This window comes from Papaver somniferum, chromosome 1, assembly GCF_003573695.1.
Source record: "Papaver somniferum cultivar HN1 chromosome 1, ASM357369v1, whole genome shotgun sequence".
Taxonomy (NCBI): domain Eukaryota; kingdom Viridiplantae; phylum Streptophyta; class Magnoliopsida; order Ranunculales; family Papaveraceae; genus Papaver; species Papaver somniferum.
In genome coordinates, this window is record NC_039358.1 from 126,279,449 (window position 1) to 126,295,639 (window position 16,191).

At 36.3% G+C, this 16,191-nt stretch overlaps 1 protein-coding gene across 1 annotated transcript; it reads right to left on the reverse strand.

Moving 5' to 3' along the window:
• Positions 1-2,394: 2,394 nt before the first annotated feature.
• Positions 2,395-12,198, reverse strand: LOC113299791 (mitogen-activated protein kinase 10-like). The gene is made up of 9 exons (XM_026548881.1): positions 11,545-12,198; positions 9,665-10,073; positions 7,889-8,016; positions 7,571-7,630; positions 4,796-4,945; positions 4,538-4,693; positions 4,115-4,326; positions 3,896-3,997; positions 2,395-2,952 (listed from the first exon to the last, which is right to left on the reverse strand). The coding sequence occupies exons 1-9, from the start codon at positions 11,578-11,580 to the stop codon at positions 2,574-2,576; spliced, it is 1,632 nt and encodes a 543-aa protein (XP_026404666.1). The 5' UTR covers positions 11,581-12,198; the 3' UTR covers positions 2,395-2,573.
• Positions 12,199-16,191: the final 3,993 nt, after the last annotated feature.

A 16,191-nucleotide genomic window follows, 5' to 3' on the forward strand; every position in this document is an offset into this window, starting at 1 on the left:
CTACATATATTAATAATCTCTACTATATATTACTCCCTCCGTTTCTAAAAAATAGGCTTGTGTATGTCAAAAAGATATGCTTGTTTCCATATGTGTAAAGTCAAATGTTATGATTTTACTAGTATACTCATAGAGAGACCGCTTCTCTCTCTCCTTTTTCTTTATTAATAGTATAAAAAGGAAACTATTTCTCTCTACCCTTTCTCTTATATCAAATGAGTGTGGGACTGTGGATCAAGAATAGAATAGGAAAAAACATGAAAAAGTTGCTCAAATGATTGGTTTTCTTAATTTTTGTGAAAATCAAACAAGCCTATTTTTTAGAGGGTCCTCTTATCTTGTAGGGTCTTCTTAACTTGTATACCTGTATACATGTTAATGAGTCATTAATAGCTCACCTTTATCTTGTTTTTCTAATTTTTTGTCTTAGAATTTGATTAATTTTGTTGGAGTTACATTATCTTGAAATAAGATTTACATGTTTTTTATAAAATGTTAATTCCATTTACACCCTTATCATTATATAATATACTAACTCATACATTCAATTGAGTTGCTTATAACTTCACATCTACGTATGTTTAGCTTATAAAAGCCTACGAATAATCTTTTGATGCAACAGTTGATTTTAATGTTTATCCTTTTTTCTTTTGATCAGCTATTTTAATGTTTATCTAAAAATCAATTTTGATGTTTATCTACAAAATTGCGAGAAAAAAATGTTTATCTTAAATACACCGTTAATTATTTGTACCCGTGGCAATCATAATATCTACGGTTAAAGTAACAAACGTACAAAAAAGAAAAGAAAAAAAAAAAGTCAAACAGATTATCTCCAACATCTATCGGAGAAGTATCGGTGCAATGACGAAAATACACAGTTGTCTTAAAAAAATATTTAATTTTGTAAATGAATCTGCTCTCATAATCATAACTTATAAGTAGTGGGACCAAAATACTTAAATTGTGAAACAAATCTTAAGGTTACCTATGTCAATTTTATGATGGTAAGTTTGTTATTAATGGAGAGTAATTAGTGACTCAGAAAAGTAAGATAAAAGTGAATAATTAATGGCTCCTTAACATGTATACGCTATACAAGTGAAGAATACCCTATCTCATTATACAAGATAAACATTAACGAGCTGTCAATTTTATCTAATGATTTGTTACAAAATTTTCGATAGGATAAACAAATGATAATTGTGAAATATTTATTCCTTTAATACCCTTGTATCTGATCATTAACAATCTCTGTGGAGTCCACCTTTCACATCTCACACGAAACACGTTTTTGATAGAATCTTCCGAAGTTCCTCTTTCAGTCTTTCTCTCTTCTTTTTACTTTCTTTCGTCTCATTCCGTACCCAATTACAATGGAGCTTACCCAATTTAATTTTCTTAACTTGTTTTAAAAATCAAATATTTTCGTTATGATCTATTCCCTCTGTTGCTTTTTAATAGGCCAGTTTCTTTTTCTTTGAGAAAATTAAGGAAATTAAGAGAACTAATTATTGAAAGTGGTCCTTTAGACACTTGTCAATAAAAGTGAAATGGTCCCCATAACACTTGTCATCTAAAAAAGTTACAAGAAAAATGGTCCCAAAAAATTAAAGTAACATTTGAGTTTCCCAATTAAAAAACTGATCTATTTCTTTGAAATATTTATTTATAAAAACTGGTCTATTAAAAAGTAACCGAGGGAGTAACTTAGTAATGGTTATCAATATAACTTGGGAAAAAGTTAACAGGACCCCACTATTAGTCATCAGACTTCTGGACTATGCGTTGGAAAATTATGAAAATGATTCCGAAGAAAGAACTCACTTGAAACTTCAAGTCGACCAGCATATATACGATTAGGAGCTTTCATTTTTAGGGTTCTTAACTGAAACTAAAAATTGGCCGTTGGATTAGTCACTAATCACGGCGTGATTTATTAACGATTTAGAAATCCCGGGTCCCATGGCAATAAATGAGTCTAAGTCCATTTTCCTATAAACTCCTAGGGGCAGTAACGGAAATAAGATCTTTCGGTTTCTTTTAAACTGATTTCACCAGTTCCAATAAAATATCATGAAATCAATGTGTAATATTAATATTTTAGGTACCAAATCTATTAATATACAGAGTTTTTACCGTAAATAAAAAGAGTTGGGTTCATCGGGTTCTTCAGGTAAGGTACGATTAACTCGATCACACGTTGCATGTCTAAGTCAAAATTATGCTATTGTCCGACCCTGTAGCTTATATAGTCTTTGTCAAACAGGGTCTTTGACAGTCAACGGTTAAGGAGTCTTTGACGTCCAAGTACTGCCACTTGATTTTCAAATGATTGGGGTACGAAAGTCTGGTAGGTGGTCAGTATGCGGGTACCAAAAGCTAAAAAGAACAAACATTAAATTGTACTTATTTATTTGCTTATTATTTTGTTACAACAAGTTCTAAAGTAAACTCTCACCTGACGCTGAATGAAACACTAACATGATTCTATCACACCCTCCAGCTTTCTTTCTTCTTTCTGTAATTTTCCCTTTTTTTCGCTCTATCTTTCATCTTCACTACCACCTGCATTACAAAGATGGAGATGTAGCTACAGCACTATTCAAATAAGATTGTGAAATGTCTCTCTCCATCTCTGCCCTAACTGTTTCTTGCTTCCCGGACATACTGCTACTTCTGCGGAAACTTATCTGAGATGATGAGGATGAGACGGGAGGTTGAGGAGGGAAAACTGCGACGCTCCTAGTGTACAACCTTGGATCATATGCTTTTGTAGTATCTTTCATCACAACGGTCGAGGGCCCCATGGTTCTTCTAGTTTTTTCCACGAGCGGTGGAGGGGGAAGAACTCTATCCCCAGAGTTCTGAAACTGGTCTTGCCGATCTCTTGTTGAACCCATATATGGTTGTCCCGTTGGCGGAACTGTATTCGACTGCACAACTGTTGATCTGCATTGAAAGAAACAAAAACTCTAAATATTACGTATCAAAACATCTGGCATCATCCAAACAACAAATTGTATCACTAATATGGCTTCAAGTAAGTGTATTTCAACAGGTTTTCTCTAGCTTTGGCCAAAAAGGTGAGCAGCAGCGGCTATCGGGACCTTGAGGAAGCGTGTGGAACCCGTCAATCAATCACTAGCCTGTTCCTGCTGCTGCCAGTGCCAAGACCTGAAATATAACTGTTGAAAGGGGTGCTATTTGCTAGATCTATTATTGATACTGAAAAATCATTCAACTCAGCATACAGATGCCAATGGGTGAGACTACTGTACAAGTTTTTTTTTTTGACAGCTTTTGTGGATTTTGTCACCTTTTTGAGTATCAGAACTAAAGCTTCGAGAATACACGCGTCCACAATTTTGAGTATCGCCAGATCAGAATTAAAAGGACAATATAGCCATTTATGTTGTCAAACAAGTGAGACAGAAATGTGTATCAACTAAGAAAAATCTAACAGTCTTTGCGCCCTGGTTCTGTCTATTTAGTACCAAAGTAGGATCCAAGCTCTTTCAGGTATTTTAGGGAAAACACAAGAAAGCTAATATGGTGGTATTATAAGTAATTTATTATATAACAACAATTGAGTTCATGAGGCAGTAATCAATTAAAACATGCATCTGCTACCCCATTCGTGTATTAAGGTAAATCCTAGAGGCTTGATTATCCAAATCTAGAGTAAGCTACCATTTGGAAGTGTGCATTCAACAGTAATATCAGTCGAGCATGTATAATTCAACACTCAGGTGTTAATGTAGTAAAAATGTCACATGAGGGAGATACATAGTCCTACAAGACGACTTCACCCATCCAAATTTCCTCCCAGAATTAACTGTGTTTACAGAGATCAAATGAAATGAAAGAGAACCAGCTTGTCATGAGTGTTTACCTTGGGAGAGAAGTATGTTTCCTCTCAAGTGGAATAACAGGCTCCATCATTGCATTGTTCTCCTCTAGGTGAACAAACTGCTTTCTGAATTGATCAACAGCACTGAAAAAAGAATTGCGTAAATTATCAGAAAAGAAAAAAAAATTGACTTTAAGAGCACAGTTCTTATGTTTACCCATTATAATACTAATTAAAGTAAATAAAAGGAGCAGCTGAAACCTGGGATAGAGAAAATTTGCCCTTTCACTTCCAGTAGTGTAATCTTTTAATAGTTGCGGATGATACTCTAGTATTTCACGAAATATTAGTTCTCGAATGTCCTCCTTTGACACCCGCCTCCGCTCAAACTCAAATTCTAGCTTTGAGATTGCCTGGCAGGAGGGTTCTCTCTCCACTTTGGCTAGGCCTCTAAAGTAAGGATCAGCTAGTGCCTAAAATATCAAACAGTTACCTGTTACTTGACTGTAAAGAGCATCTGTATCACAATATACAAATTTAAGGGATCTAATACTAGTCAAATGTACCCCAATGCTCCAGAAGCAGTGAATTACAGAAAAGACTAAAAAGAAGTTGGTCACTCGTCCGCGTTAGTAGCTGATTAATTAACCATTAACAGTGTTCTATGTTGCCATGGTTGCATACCTCAGTAGCAGTTGGTCGATCCTTTGGATCAAATGCCAATAGCCTCTCCAATAATTTAAGTGCTATAGGATCAGCATTTGGAAACTTCCGTGCAAATGACACAGGTTGCTTTTTTCTCATCGTACTTAAGTATCTTCTAGCTTTATCATTCCGAACCTAGATTAGACACAAGATGAAACAAAATTATCATGATGATAACGACAAAAACATAACTATAAGGTGGAACAAAAGCATATACAGAGAGAGTATTCTGCGTACCCGTGAAATGGTATCTAAAGAAGGTGTTCCGAGTAGATCAGTCATCAAATCCAACTGGTGAACAACATTTTTTCCAGGAAACAATGGCTTTCCTGTTAACACCTCAGCAAAGATGCAGCCAATACTCCAAATATCAATTGCAGGTGTATACTGAGGTACCCAAAGCATCAGTTGTCAAGTAAGCGCACAAAAACTTTAATAAAAACAAAATGCAGAAAAAAACTGTATTTAAGACTAGCATCGGAATCAACAACACACCAGAATGACAAGATATTTTAACTTGCAGGAGAGTTCAGTGTTCCTTCATCACAACCAAACGAACAAACCCTAAAAACGGGAAAGAAAAAGAGAGAGAGGGAGAGACTGAGAGAGAGAAGGTAAAGGGATACAGAACATGCACGGTGAAACTAATATCAGTACCCTGAGAAACAGGAGCACATACAAAATTAGACACAGCCTAACTCAAAGTTGGAGATATGTGACAAGATTCATACATATAATGATAGAAGTTTCGCTTACTGTCCATTTATACATCAATGTGGGATCTCCACTAGTTCGTGGAATTCATTGCAACCCAGCTGATACGACTTTGGCGCAGATCACATAAGATTCCACTTGATTTTGTAAGCTGAGTCTATCTAACCAAACTTACTCTGCTGCACCTTTTTCAAACACCCTCAACCCAACTTCAGGTAAGAAATTTTGTTCACGATTAAAAATCGGGTCACAAAATAGTTAAAAACATCGAATCTGAAGAGAGCTTGAGAGACATGCGGCAGAGAGTTTGTGTAAGCTATATCAATGCTTACCTTCCATGACGAGAAAAAAAAAGGAGTGAAACAGAAAAAAGAAGAAGCCAATAACACGCTGCTACTCGAGGAGAGAAGTTAACTTTTTGTAAGTAGATCAGCTGTTGGAAGAAATTTGTTTGCTGCTTCTTCCCCTGACTTCTGTGTTAGGGCTCTATAAGATTGTTCACACACTCACAGCTTACTGTCGCTTGGCTTTATAACAGCTACAATCCTATTACGACAAAATCGTTCACACAGTTACAGCTGACTGTCACCAGGCTTTCTAACAGCTATAATCCTATTATGACAAAATCTGCCATCTTGTAAAAGGCAATGAAAGTTCCGCAAGGGTCAGAGTTTGTCTTTCTGGGATTATAGCCGTTGCAAGTCCTAAAGTTGAAGCAAGGAATTTGGAAAGATCGGACCATGTTTCTATTTTCTGCTTCCTCCACTCCTTTTCAGTATTGATATAGACATGAATACAGTGAGAGTTCTAAACACTTCAGATCAATTAGAGTCGAAGAGAAGAAAGATGAAACAATGGAGTTTACGAATCAGAACATTTCAAATATTGTTTCATACTTTTCTTCTTCCTCCAGTGGCACTAAGTTTATTTTTATTTTTAAGTTTCCTTAACCATATCATAAACTACACTAATAGGTACAGGATACTGTTACAGGTAAAGAATTTTGAACCTGATGCTTTTCTTCGAGAGCTCAATAAACTTGTTATTTCACTAGTCTTTGTTTTGCCTTTTTGTTTCTCTTTCTGTGCCGAACGCTTGAATATTTCAATCAATGCTGATTCCGTTTATCACCACAAAATATAAGTCCACGCGAGAATGTCGTAGTGGTATTTAAATCGGAAAATCAAATCTTTCTCCGGATTCCTAAATTGCTTCATTAATGGGACTTGTAAATCGGGATTATTAAGCTTCCAAACTTTTGTCACATTTTGACTTCTCAGAAGAATTTCTCCTCAAGAAGCAGAAGACTTCCACTTCTGGTTACCAAACTCACTCTGGAAAAAATAGTAAACCTAGTTGCTAGACGAAACTCATCAAACAATGTCCAAAATGTCCACATCATGCTCCATCACAACTGAATAAAAAGTGGAGTTCAAACAACTATGTCTTACTTATTACTTAGATAAGCATACTGTCTCCTAGGCTCCAGTCATGGATAAGAAAGATGGCATCAGTGTGAATTTAGTATATTAGAAAGATAAATTTAGTTTGAGTATTCCACAAGTCATGTACGCCAAATCATCCTCACCAGAATCAGCCTTTGATAAGGTTCCAAGTGGGAAATCCTTAACTTGCAGCCAAGACCGTGGGTGACATAGATGCAACTTAAATGCAATGCTGAAAAGAACGAGGTAAGAAAATGTAGCCAGAAGTTCTAAGTTTGCAAGTTCTCACACTTATTTTCAAAATTAGTAGTTACCTAGGTAAAAGTAAGGACCCTGTATTTGATAGCTCTATGTAGTGCATCTTAAAAGGAGTATAAGATTCTCTTCATTCTGATGAACATACACTTTCTGTTAAATACTCCAGGTCCATTCTACCACAGTTAATATAATACCGGTTGAAGATATTTAAGAAAAAATTTGATAGCTTTATGTAGTGCATCTTAAAAGGAGTATAAGATCCTTTCCATGTGATGCAAAGAATATACACTTCTTGTTAAGTACTCCAGGCCGATTCTACCGCAGTTAATATAATACTGGTCGAAGATATTTAAGAAAAAAACACAAGCATGCATTTTTGTTTCAACCAAATCTCGGTCCAGGAAACCCAATAAGACTTGCATACTAGATAGAAAATGCACTAGCAAGTAGCAACTCATGCATATAAGATTCAGAAAACTAATCCACACGACTCTAAAACAATATAGGAAAGGGCGATGACATGAAGATCTTAACAAACAAAAAAATCTCAGTGCTGCTTACAATTCGCAGAACTTGCAGAAACAATTTCACATACCTTAGAAAAAAATGATCCACACAACTCTGGAGCTCTATACCATCTCGTGGCTACATAATCCTGAAAAATGCAGCAGTTCTCAGTGAATCTGTTGTCGACAGTTGAGATAAAATAAACTACAATTGCTTCCACCTAACTATTCATGTATCAGGCTGTGATGGTGAGTCCATGGCAAAAGTTTCACCATGTAAGTGCACATAATATGGTAAATAATAAAAGGGCAGGTTAACAACAAAATAGTTATAATAAATTTAAAACAGCTATTTTAATAATATTAGATGGATCAAAACTGATTCACATCAAATATTTATAACGTACCGTCCAAAATATAGTTGTCGGAGAGTCGTTGAATGCAACTCTCGCTAACCCGAAGTCACAAATTTTAAGTTTGCAATTTGCATTAGCCAATATATTCTTCGGTTTCAAATCCCGATGGAACACATTTGCTGCAGCCAAATAACTAAAGTTTCAGATAGAAGTTACTAAATCTTAGGAATCTGAAAGACATCAGAAAAATAAACTATTTATCAGTACTCAACTTGACTACCATTTAATTCTACTTCCTAACAACAAAACACCAGGTAAGAATATGCAAACACAGAGTCAAAGTTCCGGAACAAATAAAGTTCAGTTGTTTTAATCAATCATAGGACAAACTGTATTATGCTTATTGGCAGGACAACGCTTGAAGAAATTATTCAAGATTCCCCGTATACCTTACTACAAGCTTCGAGAGAGAGTTACCATATTTGGTGGATCTAATTCCAAAATGCACACAAAAATCTCTAGGAACCTTCAAATTCTAAAATGCACACTAAAAGTCTTACTTGTTAATTTGACTAGTTTTGGTAGTGAGCTTCAAATTCTTTAGGAGCCTTCTGAGCAATATCAACGAAGCCTTATTTCAAAAAAACTTTTTACTACACTTTTTGAAATTAAGTTTTACTGGTTGCTGATTCACTGTTTTCGAGAAACAATAGCTACAGATAAGTAGGAATTTACGAAGGCATGAAACAATCCTGACTATGATGCCGATGTCTGATGAGTGGAGATCTATTGACACAAAATTTTGACCCACAAAAAACACATGGTTGTGTGGCTCATATGAAGATCACTATGTTGGAATATTCTCCTCAGCACACACTCATCTACACAAAATCTCATGCAAGTCTAAATTCTAACCTTATGAAAACTAGGCTGCAGATTAACGACAGGGATAATGCACATTTACACCTATTTGTGGCAAACTCTCAGACAACCTTAAAGACAGCAGGGAAACAATAAACATCTTTGTATATGATTTCTTGTCTTTGGAAGAGCATGGAAAAAACTGGCCCAAAGTCGTCCTATGGGCCCCACCGACAGTTAGTACGTGTCACATTCCTTACATCATTTATTAAGATCTTACTGATTATGAACCTCGGAATAACCTACCTTTTTCCTGAATTTAACTTAATTCAACTAATATTTATTACTAATCCAGCCAACAAATTCATCTTAGTATCTAACCTAGGGATTAGTTACTCTCTCTATAAATGTGATCTGATTCCTATGTTAATGGAGTGAAAGCACCGAATCTACGATTTTAGACCAAGGTACTAATAATGTGAGAACGTTAATGTGGATTCTAGTATGTTTATGGCCCCCCTATATCTGGTCCCGATTCAATCATGATATACAACTTGTCCAGGAAACAAGCATGACACTGCCTATTCTCACCGCTAAACAATTCCAAAGTCATGTTAAAATACAGGTTTCTTTCAAATTAAAACAGAGGAGTGACAGGAAATTCTATGTTAATAAGATAATATACATCAGGTGCCGTTCCACTATGTAGAATGTTGCTTAGCTGTCATACAGAGGGAACTCCAAGGAATTTAACCTTGTGGCTTAGAACCTTAGCTAGAAAAATGCAGCAATAGACATAATAATAAAAGCCATTTATTGAAGTCAGCAACTGCATAGGAATCGACTAACAGGGGATCAATTATCACATACGCAATAGTACAGTGTGAAACCAGGTCATTCATCCATAAATTACATACCTATTTTGTGATAATTAACTGAAATATGAAAAAAGTAAAGAAATCGTACCTGTATGGATATATTTCAAGGCTCGTAGCAGCTGATAAAGAAAAAACCGATAATGCTCCAGCGTTAAGTCATCATTAGCTTTAATGACTTGGTGAAGATCCGACTCCATGAGTTCAAAAACAACATAAATATCTTTAAAAGCTCTTCCGGATGGAGGCAACATGATGTGTTTAATCTCAACAATGTCCGGATGCCTTAGAAGCCTGAGCAGCTTTACCTCACGAAGTATTCTAGCAGCATCAGATACATGTTCAAAGATATCATGTATTTTCTTTATCGCCACCTTGTCTCCAGTATGGGTGTCAATGGCTGAACAAACAACACCATAACTTCCTTTTCCAACAACTTCTTGAATTTTATACCTATTGGCATCTCCATAATCACTGAAAAAATCCATCTCTGAGGGATTCTGCAAAAATAGAGAAAAACTACATCAGAGCTCATGACTAACTGAGATTATGGAACTATCCACACTTCATGTTCCCGAACCAAACACCAGAGTAACATGTAGAAGTAACACAGTGAAAAAAACACATGCATAAACAACTAGCGAAACAGAATCACAACAATCAAGTTTTAGATCCAGTTGCAATCTCATCATAAGCTACAAAAAGGGACTTGCTTTCAAACAATCTCTAGTAGTACCACAATCTGCATGGAAAAACAGAATACAATATCACGGTTTAGATTTTATTTCAAGCTCATCATTTGCAGCACAAATGAACTTGGTGCTCACGATAATTATGAAACTACCGAAACACCTGATCGGGAATACGACAAAATCGTTAGTCTAGGTTCTCTTCTTTCATAGCAAAATTGGTATAACAACATCTTTGCTGTCAATGATGAGGCTGGTCAAAAAACTACTACACGCAGAACAAAATCCACTGAACTTTAACGCCTTATATGTTCATGCTGTACAACGTTAAACTGAACATAGTAGGTCTAAGAAGTGCATGATAACGGTAACGGTTAAGCTGAAACGTTCGACAAGATCCACGTAAGCTATCAGGTCTGATACATAACACATAATTAAATTCTTATGCAAATCATGAAACAGCACTAAGTTAGAGAACATACCAAATCTAGTTTCACTCAATTGTTTTCACAAAACAATAAAGGAAGCGGTTATGTTATACATAAACAAATGAAACCCAAGGGAAATCCATGTAAACACTTAACCCTATACAACAACAAAAAACATTCTAAAGGAGAACATAGAAACTAGGAACTGAAAGTAGATCATTTCATGAATCAGAACTAGGTTTTTCATTGAGACACACAAATGAACATGCATAACAACGATAACTCAAACAACGAAATTAAGCTTTCATATTCATAGACACCAGGAACTGCAAATGGATCATTTCATGAATCAGAACTAAGTTTTTCATTGGGACACATAAATGAACATGCATAACAACGATAACTCCAATAACGAAATGGATCATTTCATGAATCAGAACTAGGTTTTCATTGGGACACATAAATGAACATGCATAACAACGATAACTCCAATAACGAATCTAAGCTTTCATATTCAATCCTAAAGGGGAACATAGAAACCAGGAACTAAAAATGGATCATTTCATGAATGAGAACTAGGTTTTCCATTGAGACACATAAATGAACATGCATAACAACGATAACTCTTCCTTTTCTTGCAACTAATATTCGATCCTAAACAGTAAAGTAGGAATGAAGTTTGCATGTTGTGCTAAAGTGAGCTATGAGCATATTTTCAGTCCAAATCCAATCCCCAAACATAAAAACAGCTTAATTCATCAAAAAGATCCCAACTTTAAACAAAGAAAACAAAGAAACTCTCAAAACTAATAGTAATTTTACAAGAAAGACTGTAAATTTTCAACAAATTCAACCTTCTTCCGGTGCTCTTGCTGCTGGTGCTGCTGCATTATGAAAACAATCTGAAATCCAACTTAAACCAGATTGAAAACCCTATGTTTGCAGTTAGGGTTAGTAGTTGATGAGATGAAATACTAGTCTCAGAACTCAAATTAACCACATTTCCCCGACCTACCCCTAATAAGCCCACAAATCTCTCTCTACTTGTCAAATTCTTCTTCACTATAAACAAAGTAAAAAAAGGATCCCTCGTGCACTCCAACTTAGCTTTGGTTACAACTGAACCATGTAGAGACAAAGAATCACAGATAGAGATAGAAAGAAAGAAAGAAGAAACTGAAAAGGGAATGATTATTATCAGTTGAGATCTGATAAATATAAATAAATAAAATAAAATTAGAGTTTTTGAGAAGAAACAAAACCCTAGTTACTGCTACGTTTCAGAGAGATCTAAATTGTTCTCAGACAAAAGACAGAGCAGAGCAGAAAAGTTTGCCCGTAAATCTAGTGGGGAAATTATATAAGAGGACTTGTCTTCTTCTTCGTTTCTTTTCTTTCTTATCCAAAATGGATCTCTATATACGGATAGTGGATTGAATACGGAAAGTGGATTTATTTGGCAACTTTTATGAAGGTTTCGATGTCCTGTCTATCTAGTTTACACAGACAGATAGGTAAGACTTTGGGAGTATATTATTTCATACTTTTGCTTGTCTAGTCTAAAATGTGCAAAGGGACGCTCGAGTCTTTCGAAATCATGCTGCATTGCTGCTTCTTGTAACAACTACCGGTGTTGGTTTGACTCATGCTGACTTGGTGAGTGAGGGACGTGCTTGGTGCCCACAATTTGCGGCCAGCGCTTTTTCACATGACATGTCGTAAAGGTACATTCGTCCAAGTGACTTAGCTCCTATGGTCTTCTAATCTAGCATCTAGATGGGTAGCTAGGACAACCTCCTAAATCCTTTAGGGGTGCTAATCTAGTATGCCAGTCGATGAACCAAACAACGAGGTTGCGCTGAATGGTTCAGCGCCATCGTAATATAGTACTAACATTTAATCATTCTCAGACACTTTCTGACCGTTAATCAACTCAGTTCAATTTACATCCTCATTTCCCTTTCAAAAGTGTTAAGAAATTTGAAAATCTCAAATTCAAATGAGGGAGCCTTACCCTTGTCAATTGTACCGTCACCACATGTTTGGTTTTAAGTAGCACAACTCATATTTATTTGCAGTTCGTACTCTATAACTAGTACTCTAAAGCTAGTTTCCTTCAAAAAAAAAAAAATCTTTTGGCGTTGTATGGTTCAGCAAATAGGCTGCGCGTTTTCGTTTAGAGAAAATGTGATTTTGGCTGCGATGAACCATTCAGCGAAACTATCTCGCTATTAGTTCAAATGCGAGATATATCTTGAGAGAAGTAGTGTTAAAAAATACAACACTTTTTTTTATTCTGCAACGCTTTTTGGCTAATCTAGCAGCCAAATTTATCCCATATGATTCAGTCTTAAGGGTTTCCGAAGGATTTATATGGGAATCACGTGACCTCATGGTCGATGAGTAAAAATGGGGAATATCAAGCAGCTTTGGTAATATTGATACACCTGAACAAAAATAAGTTAATGGGGTAACAAACATTTTAGCTAAAGGTACTAGTAGTAACAATTTATCTGGTGTTTCTACAGATAGTCCACCGGTTGAAATAGTAGGATGTCTAAACGATAATTTGGTGGGAAGAGAGCTTACACCAGGATTGTTAAGCTCTAGTTGTTTTATTTCTTTCCAAGTTAAAAAAAGATAAATGGATATTTCTAAACCTAATTAGAAATAGAACACGAGCGGATTTTGATCCACTATATTTTCTTTTTAAAAATTTTGAGGAACTTGAAAGGAATTCTTACCGTTTAAAATTAAATTTAGGTATCAATCTAACGTTCCACGTGTCCTATTTTCTAGATTCATCGTGTCATAATATTATCTAAATGTATGTGTCTGTGAAACCTTATTGTAACAAATGAGAGAGGAGATCTTCGTTTTGTTATTGAGAATGGGGGAATTTATATGGTATCAAAATCGTGAAAACTCGCCTAAACCAAGAAATGATCGTGCAGGCGTCGTTTAGGTCACAAAGCGAGGAGATATGGTTGATCTTATGGGAAGAAACATATAAAGAGTGAGAGATCATTTTGGTGATGTGATTTTAGGTGGTGTCCTTGAATTGTATATATCAAGTACGTAGACTTCGTTGTAAACTACTATTATGAGAATTCCCTTGTCTAGTTAAGAGATAGCTTGGTACTTTTGGGATGCTTTCTCAATGTTTTGTGAATAGGTTGAGTTGCCTATTTATAGTAGCAGTAGTACATCGGTCTCCCGTAAGAAGTGTAAAAAGTGTTGAAAATGGAAGATCGAGAAGGCTCAAGAAGACTCAAGAAGATGTAGAAAACGTGGTAAAACTAGGAAGACTGATTACTACATGTTCACTTGTCCCTTTTCTCTCTCAAAGTTCATCACAACTTAGTTTCTTCATGTTACGAGTGTGAGCTGGCACATTGCTCTTTCGTAAACTGCTGACGAAAACCTTAAAGAATATCCCAGTGTGACATGTTTGATATCTCATAGAAATCAACCAGCAGAAACAATATGTTATTATTGTTGAGTTGATACAGTCGTATAAGATTACTTGGTCAAGTAATTGACTAATGGCCTCGTAGTGACTCGATAAACTATAACAATTCGATTAATAGAGTAGACCACTAATGCTGATGAGCAATAGGCTACAAGTAATAGGACGCCAACTAGAGCTGGCAAACAATCTCAAAACCCACGGGTTGGCCCAAACCGGCCCGTAAAAACCCGCGCCCGGGTTGGCTGGTTGTCTAAACAAGTCGGGTTAGGGTTGGAAAAATGTTGGCTTGTCGGAAAATGAGTTAGCCCGGATCGGCCCGTAAAACCTACGGGTTCAACCCGTTATCCCGTCTATAAATAACATAATCATATATATACACATTTCATAAGTTATAACCCTGAAAATGTTATTTTTTTCTTCTTTTTTCTTCACCCTCTTTTCAGTGGCAGCAACAGCTCTCACTAACTTTCATCACCGCCGCTCATAATCACAGCCATTATCTCCATTACAAATTTACCACCTCTTTCTTCTTTTTCTTATTGAAATCTGGATGGAGAAATTAGTGAGAAGAACTTATGGGTTTAAATTGTGGAGATGGATTTATGAGTCTTGGTTTGAATGAGTGAAGTAGAAAGGGGATCTGTTACAGATGGGAGAATGAGAATGAAATTGGGTTTCTATTGCTGGTAATTGAGCTACAAATGGATGGGTAATATGAGGTTTCGCTGGTGTTGATTGAATTGAATCGACTCAATCTAGTACGGGTTTGTGGTTGAACTGATGTTGTTGTTGTTGTAGAGAGATTGAAGAATATGATATGGATTGATTGAAGTTGTTGTTGCTATTGAAGCAGAGATTGTAGCAGTGTGTAATGAGTTGAATGTGTGATTGTAGTGAATGAATTAAATGAATGTTAGGTTGCGGGAAATGAGCTTTGGATGGTCTGAATGTGGTCGGAAATAGACTTGTAAACATAGGAAACTCTATCAGAATCGGTTTCCGGTGAGTTGACTCATCGATACAAGCTAACCTGCAAGCCGCAAGCTTTACCCACTACAAGCTCCGCCCCGGCTATGATGTGGTCGGGCCACATCCATTTTGTATGTGGCCCCTCTTTATTTTTTTACACCTATTCAACCAAAAAACCTACCCCCTCCAAAACAGTTGAAAATATAAAAAAGTTGGAAGTTGAAAATATAAAAAAGCAAAACAGTTAGGTAATAAAACAGTTTTCTAAACTTTTTCTTACTTTATATGAGGTGTCAGCATTTAAAAAGGGGCCACATACTTGAAGTATGTGGCCCGACCACATCGTAGCCGCACCATACAAGCTCGGGTTGAAGAAATGACGATACGTGAAGAATAACGACCCGCAAGTTTGGACCCGTGTTAACCCTTAACAAGCCAGCCTCGACCCGCCCGTTTACCAGCTCTAACACCAACGATGAGATATGAGCAATGTTATGTGAGCGATGAGCCTTAAGCGATGGGATATGAGAGATGAGCTCTAAGTAGTGAATTGAGGGATGAACTGTAAGCAATGAGGTGTGAGCGGTGAGCTCTAATATTCCACCCATGGGCAGTTGAGTATGATAGACACTCAATGGTATAGCACTTGGTATCATTAGTGCATGACTATGAAGGAACAATAAGCGATGATGCCAAATATTAACATATACAATTGAGATACATAGTCGTTTAATGCACCTAGCTCGGGGAATAAAATCATAGTACCAATAACTTATTGCATTAAATGAAAAGGCTCAATTTTTTGGAGAAGCGCATAAGGAACTGTTTAATGGAGGTGCCAAACAAGGTAAGGTACTTGTGTGGCATTACAGGTGGCCAGCGCTACAATGCCATCGTTGGACAGGCAACGCTGCAATGTTTGAAAATGATGGTGATTTAAGCATCGACAAAGAGGAATGCCAGTGCTAGAAAGGTGGGAAATGACGGTGTTATAAGCACCGACAAAGTATAATGCTAGCATCGGAGAGCTAGGAAGTGTTGCTGCTATAAGCACCAATGT

Bases quoted from the DNA above. Each gene is read 5' to 3' on its own strand.
- LOC113299791 (XM_026548881.1), bottom strand. From the start codon at position 11,580: ATGCAGCAGCACCAGCAGCAAGAGCACCGGAAGAAG. The intron at 4,327-4,537 runs GTATGCAACCAT...TTGATATTTTAG, and splicing joins ATCGACCAACTGCTACTGAG to GCACTAGCTGATCCTTACTT. The intron at 3,998-4,114 runs GTTTCAGCTGCT...TTCTTTTTTCAG, and splicing joins GCAAATTTTCTCTATCCCAG to TGCTGTTGATCAATTCAGAA.